This window comes from Nomascus leucogenys, chromosome 15, assembly GCF_006542625.1.
Source record: "Nomascus leucogenys isolate Asia chromosome 15, Asia_NLE_v1, whole genome shotgun sequence".
In the NCBI taxonomy this organism is placed as follows: Eukaryota; Metazoa; Chordata; class Mammalia; order Primates; family Hylobatidae; genus Nomascus; species Nomascus leucogenys.
Window position 1 is genome coordinate 65,364,271 of NC_044395.1, and position 7,005 is coordinate 65,371,275.

Consider the following 7,005-nt stretch of genomic DNA (forward strand, 5'->3'; position numbering starts at 1 on the left):
CTAGGAGTGGACTCTTTGATCCCTTTAATTATTAGTTCCCTGAGGTCCTGCACTTGGGCCCAGTCACTGGGATCATTATTATCCCATTCGGAATTGACATTTGGAAATTCTTGTTTGGCTGGCATGACTCCTTGCCCAGGAGGGTGTTGCCTCTCCCAGATGGTCATGGCTGCTCTCCTAATCATTCCCCTTTCTTCTCCTATGAATAGGATATTCATGATAGACATTATTTCAGCCCAGGTATAAAAGCTGGGTCCTAGGAATTGGTCCAGCTGGTCTTCTAAACCAAGGTGATCTTCCAGGAGTGGTTTCTTGAAATTCCTAACTTCAGTACGTGTAAGAGGAGCATTTACAAAGCCAGTCTCTCCCTGTCCCATGGGAACTTCCCAAAGAAGGAACATGTTAGATGCCTGCTGTGTGGAAGGGACAGGGAAGTTCTCAATATCCCTCTTACACTGTTCTAATTCTTTTCTTGAATTTGGATAAGAATTCAAAGGAGAAGTTGGTTTGGCTCCCCCATGGTCTCCAGGTCTCTCTTCCTGTAACCTTCCTGCTGCCTTGATCTTCCTGTCCCCTATTTTGTGAGATGTATGGAGTAGGCAAGCATGATAGGGGGTCCCAGGGCTTTTCACTGGGCAAGGGCTTTTTACTAGGCTTTGTCTTCTTCTTTGAGGGGGATCATGGGGGCTAATTCCTTGATCCAGCAGCGTATAACCTATCTCTTTTTGTGAGAATGGGATTTTATCATTCACATAGAGAATTAAAGCTTGGCACACCCAATCCTCATTTGAGCCAAACTTAGGCCAAAAGACTGAAGGATTACAAATGGGGTCTTTGGGCCAGATACAACAGGAATACTTTATCATCTTTTGCTTTTCCTTGTCCCTGGCTCGAGGGTTGTGCCTCCAAACCTGCAACATTCTCCCCAAAGGATTATCTGGGGGAATGTCAGAGGGAGTCCCTTTGGCTCCCTCTTTCCTTTGTCGCCTAGGCCTAGAATTTCTGTTTCTCATTTTCTGCCAGTCTCTGTGTCTGAGCATTTCCCTCTGTACTCAACTCCCCGCTACTGGAGGTTTCTTTCACACCCCGAGAATCGCTTCATCCATCTCTGGCCATTTCCCTAGCGGAAGAATGGAATCATGAATTGAGGCTCTGCACTAACTTGGTATCTAGGATACGTCTCAGTCACACACACTCGACCTCTGAAAATGCCCAACCTTCAAGGCAGTGCTTATAGTCCAATTTTCCTACCTTGGCTCAGGCACGAGTTTGCCTGGTTGCCACAGTGCCTGCTTTTCTCCCTGTGTGGGGCCTCCATTGCCTCCTGAAGAGCAGTCTTGTGTTTGTTTATGGCCTCTGTAAGGAGCCAGGATGCCAGGACAGAATGGGCTACCTAAATTAGGTGGGACATGTCTCCCTTCTCAGCTGGGGATCCACTCCGTGCAGGCACAGAGATCCCAGATGGGCCCCCAGATTTGTGAGAAACACACATTCACCCATCCAAACCCAAAGAATGGACTTGGAGACATGAAGAACAGTGGAAGTGAGACTTTTAATGGCGGTTCTGCAAGATTGGGTGTCTGGTAGGCAGGCACACCTGGGACAGTTACAGCAGGTAATTTATCTTCTAGCCTGAAAGTCCCTCCCCCAGTTCCTCCTTGGTCGAGTACTATGGGGTTACAATCTTCCCAGGTGTCGCCTAAGTTTCATTATCCCCCTTATAAGGTTATACCCCGGTCCCCTTCCCCACTTAAGTTTTGATTTCCCAATAACAAAACTTTCTTCCCTTTTATGGGCTGACCCTTCCTCTACATTCTGTTCACTTATCGTGACCTTCTAGGTGCATGAGCCATGTGGTTTGTTACATCCGCAGGCTGGCTGCCAGTACTTAGATTTATCATGCCTTTAAAATGGAACATTTATAGCCAGGCATGGTGGTGCATGCCTGTAATCCTAGCTACTTGGGAGGCTGAGACAGGAGAATCACTTGAACCCAGGAGATGGAGGTTGCAGTGAGCCGAGATCATGCCATTGCACTTCAACCTGGGTGACAGAACGAAACTTTTTCTCAAAACAAAACAAAACAAAAGCAAAAAAAGAAAATGTACCATTTAAAATGTTTTCTCGCATCCTCAGACTGGTTTTCTTTTTAAGAGGATGTTAGGGCAATTTAACTGATACTGTAAAAGTGAAACTGGAAAACAGTGAGATAAAACCTCAGGTATTTTTGGTTTAATGCTTCTGATTTTGTGAAACATTCTCCTAGCCTTTAGAGCAGCGAAGCAAAGCTCAAGAGGGCTTGCTGTGCCTAGAGTTTTCTTCTGTAGGTCTGCTTTTGTTCCTTATTTATTAAGCCCACCAAGCAGCTCAACCTTTAGTCATAGCTGGGTGTTAAACCTAGGCCTACTGGGCTCTAACACTCACACCATTACCTCCATATTGAACAGTCACCTTACTGTTGCTTAAAATGATTGTTTTTCCAATTTTATGTCCCCTTCTTTCCTCATCATGGTCATCTAACAGCCTAGAGGTTCTTTACCCATTTTCATAGAGGCCCTTGTCTCAGTCCATCTTTCCTCCCTAGCTCCTGCCTTTCTCCTGAACCACAGCACAGTTCACCCACGTCAATGATCTATTCAACATCATTTAGTGGTTATTTGCCTCCTTCAACATAGGAGGCATATTCTTCATCTAGTTTAGATCACAAAAACCATGGCCATCCCCTGGATAATCACCGAGAAATATATTAACTCTGAAATCTTATATTTTAGTGTCTTTCTTTCCAGCTGTCTTATTCCTTCCCCAACTACCCCTACTTTTATATATTGTAATGATCTCTAGGCCTTTAATCTTTCTTTGTTTAGATCTCTCCTGTCTTCTCTGCCCTTCTCACACTCGGATGTCAGGCAGTGCAGTCACTCTGTCTCCAGCACTCATTTCTGTGCTGTTTCTTCTGACAATTGGATGAAAGCTGTGCCTGGACTGCTAAGGGTCTCTGGAGAAACAGCACAACTGTGCAATCCTGTGCCCCTTTTTACTCTTTGTTTCTCTATCAGAAAGAGAGGGTACCTCCTCTCAAGATTCAGCTTTCCTGCTTTGCTCTTGTTCCTCATGGTACCTCATTTAATGGACCACCCCTTGGCTTTCCTCTCAACTGGCTGCTCCTCTCCCTATTAGGCAGGTCATATTATTACTTCCATTTTGCTGATGAGAAACTAAGGTTCAGAAGAATTACAAGGCTGATTACAAGGTTGCCCCATGGTCTCACATCTGTAAGTGGCTGAGCCAAGAGTCAAACTCAGGTGTCTCCCTCTCCAAGCCCCACATTCTTTCTACTCTGCAAAGTAGAGTTTACCCTAATCCTTTTCTCTACCTTTCCCTCCATCTACTGCTCTCTATTTCTCCCCATAAACTTCTCTCCATCCTGATCCATTCTGAATCATGATGGTTTCAGTCCCCAGAATTCCACTGCATTGAAATTGGCTGACTAATGCATATGCATCCTCTAAACTTTAAATCTCACAAAGGCACAGACCATATCATGCTCATCATTGTATCTCTAGGGCCAGAAGAAAGGAACTGCTCTTCCTAAAGCAGTCATCAGTAACCTGCAGAATTTTGAGTCAAAGGACCCTTCGGTTCTCCTCCTTGACCCATCAGAGGATTTAGAATTGCTGACCACTCAAGCCTTCTTTACATAGTCTCCTCCCCTGGCTTTGGTGAAGCCGCCCTCTCCTTGCTTTCCTTCTGCCTCTCTGACCCCCACATTCAGCCTTTTGATTTATCTTATGTAGGTCCATCTCTTTTCTTCCCTGATGTCACTAGTATGGTTCAGGTCACCATAGTCTCTCATCTGGACTAGTCTAACAGCCTCCTGATGTGCCTCTTGGCCTCCAGGCGTGTCTCCCTTGAATCACACTCTATTATGTGTAGTGATGTATACTGATATGCAGTGTGATCATTCCAGAATACAAATATAATCTTGCCACTTCCCTTCTTTGGGCTCTTAAATAGTTACATACTGCCTGGAGTAAAAATTCAAACTCATTATCATGATAGATAAGACCTCTCCTCATCTGGCCTCTGGTTACCCATCCAGCCTCATTTCCTTCCATACACCCTACTTTCCTCTGTTTTAGGAAAACGTGGGCCTACCAGTGAGCTTCCATGTCTGCCATGTTTATTCATGCCTCTATGCCTTTGTCCATGGCTGTTCCTTTTGCCTAGAATGGATTTTCTTTTCTCCATCTCTTTCCTCTTCAGTGAATTTGAGCTGGATTTGAAGGATAATCCAACTCAAATTCACCTTCTCTGTTCCTTTTTAGTGATTGTCCCTCCTCTATGTTCCCAGAGAATTTTGTACATAAAGCTATTATTGAACACTACATCTCTTTACAGTTTGCTAGATTGGGACCTCCTTCAGGGAAGGGACTGAGATTTTTTTCTTTCTTTGCAATCATAGGGTTAGTATGATGTATGTATAATAAATGTTTAATGAATAAATGAATGAAAGAACGAATGAAACTCATGCAGAAGGAAGGGGAGTAAACTTAGAAGCCAGAGACAGAAGCTTGCTTTTCAGCGGATTACTGTATAACTCTGAATGAGTGGCTATTTTTCAGAAAATGGAAATAAGACTCTTAAAAATAAGGACAAATGCAGCTAGTCAAGCCAAAATATAGCAGGGATGACTCACTCACCTAATTATCCTCCTCTCACTGGATACTGAGAATGATTTTAGGATCCACAAGTCCTATAGAATCAGCCAGGAAGCTCCTTATGTCAGGGCAGTGACTCGGGCTTCTTGGAGGGGACCTGTAGTGGTGTCCTTTGGAACAGAGTTGCCAGGTGGTACCTGATTTCCTTGGTTCTGGCCCCATAGATGATGGGATTGACCAGACATAGGAGCAGCAGGTAGAAGGTGCTGAGCAGGTTGTGCACGTCGTGGGAGGCAGTGCAGGCCACATGATAGACAATGGATGAGGACATGGTGGATGAGTAGACGGTGAAGCTGACCAGCAGGTGGGAGCCACAGGTGTTCAGGGCCTTAGAGCGTGCTCTACCTGATGAAATCCTGAAGGCAGCATGGATAATACGGGAATAGGAGGCGCCTAGTAGGAGCATGTCCAGGACTCTGTTGAAGATGTGAACAGTGAGCCCCACAGTCTTGGTTAGGGAGATGTCCCCACAGGAGAGCTTCATGAGGGCAAAGTGGTGGATCATGTCTGAGTGGCAGAAGTGAACCCTGGAGGCCAGAAACACCACTGGAGCAACAATGCAAGTGCTCCTGGCAGCTGCTACCCCTACTAGGCCAGCCAGCAACTGGCCTGTCACCATCTCTGGGTAGTGGAGAGGGTAGCAGATGGTGACATAGCGGTCCAGGGCCATGATCAGGAGGATGTTGCAGTCAAAGACAATGAGGAAGTAGATGCAGAACATCTGGACCAGGCAGCGAGCCAGGGAGATGCGGTTGAAGTGTGCGGAGAAGCTAAAGAGCATGATGGGCACCACGGTGGAGGCGGCACAGATGTTGACAGCCAGGAGCAGAGTGATGAGCAGGTACATGGGCTGGTGCAGGCTTCGCTGGGTCAGCACTGTGTGGATAACCAGGGCATTGGCAAAGACAGTCACCAGGTAGAGGCTGAGGAAGGGCAGCACAAGGAAGGAATGGGACTCCCCCAGCCCTGGGAAGCCCACCAGAAGGAAGCTGGTGTAGGACACGTTAGAACTTCCATTGCTCCACCCTGACATCTTCCCTGGGTGAGCGGGATGGTTCTGGAGAAAGAAGGAATGGGAGGTCTGATTTCTGTGTCCAGCCCTGGCCAGCCTCAGCCTCAGCAGGCTGGACTGGGTGCTTTGACTTCCATGAGCCTCCAGTGTTCCTAAAGAGAGAAGGAAAAGTTATGTTTCAACATTTAGTGATATGCTTCAAGAAATAACTACTTTTCATAGCTCTAACTTACTTATTTTTCTTTTGTTTTTCTATAAGAAGACTTCATTTGTTTTTTCACTAACAAACCTCTTATTGAGGACCTATTTTGTGCTAGGCTTTATTCTGGGGCTTAGGATACACAATAAGTAATTGATTGTCTATGTCTTGAATGAGCTCACATTAGGCTGAACAAGACTGAAGTGACAAGTAAGAAATAAAGTGCAGTGATTAACAGGATGTTAAAATAGGACACTTTCTGCTTCAGATTCATCTGATGTGCCCAAAACCCAGGAACAAAATGCAAGGCAAGTACTCCTTTCTTCATCCACATTGAGGTGTTGGAGTAGACTTCCTATATGGGATTTACAGAGGAGGCGGCTGAAAACTGTTGTTGCAGTCTTTAGTACAATATGTACCTGGAGAGTACAAAAGGTTGTACAGTCTGAGAGAGAAAGCCTTTGGAGAGAACTGGCATTTTCCTTTCCCACATCCCACAGTGGGAGGGGGGTGGCAGAAAAGGGAGATTACTCCCCAGCCTCACCAGGAAGCCCTGGATGCTTTGGCCTTCGTGAATTACATTTCTATGGAGAAAAGGAAGAGGTTTTTGTTACCATTTGGTGAGATGCTTCATGAAATAACATCATTCTGTAGCTCTTGTGTCCATTTTGCTTTCTCATTTTTATACAGTTACTCATTCCTTTATTTTTTTCTTCACACCTCTACTGAGCACCTACTTTGTGCTAGGCCATATGCTGGATGCATGGATACAACAATAAGTAATATTTGTGTTCCCTGAGTGAGTCTGCATTCTACTGAGTAGGCTAGTAATGACAAACAATGGTCAAAATACAGCATGTAACAGTATACTCAACAAATGCATCCCAAAATACTATCTGCTTTTAACATCTACCAAGTCCAGGAAGGACCAATGCCAGGTCAGTTGAGGTCATGTCTACTCTTGAGCTATTCTCCATTCCTGTGACTTGGTGAGGTGAAAAGCCATCAGTTGTAAACTAGGGAGGGAAAGAAAAGATAGGGAAAAGATTAAGGGACAAATCTGACTAGCTCCCATT

At 45.2% G+C, this 7,005-nt stretch overlaps 1 protein-coding gene across 1 annotated transcript; it reads right to left on the minus strand.

Annotated features, from left to right (window-relative positions):
• Positions 1-4,782: 4,782 nt before the first annotated feature.
• Positions 4,783-5,751, minus strand: LOC100600514 (olfactory receptor 52K1-like). The gene has a single exon (XM_012504199.1). It carries the CDS (start codon positions 5,749-5,751, stop codon positions 4,783-4,785), a length of 969 nt encoding a protein of 322 aa, XP_012359653.1.
• Between the last annotated feature and the right edge of the window lie 1,254 nt (positions 5,752-7,005).

Excerpts from the sequence above, each read along its gene's own strand:
- LOC100600514 (XM_012504199.1), bottom strand. The coding sequence starts at position 5,751 with ATGTCAGGGTGGAGCAATGGAAGTTCTAACGTGTCCTACACCAGCTTC.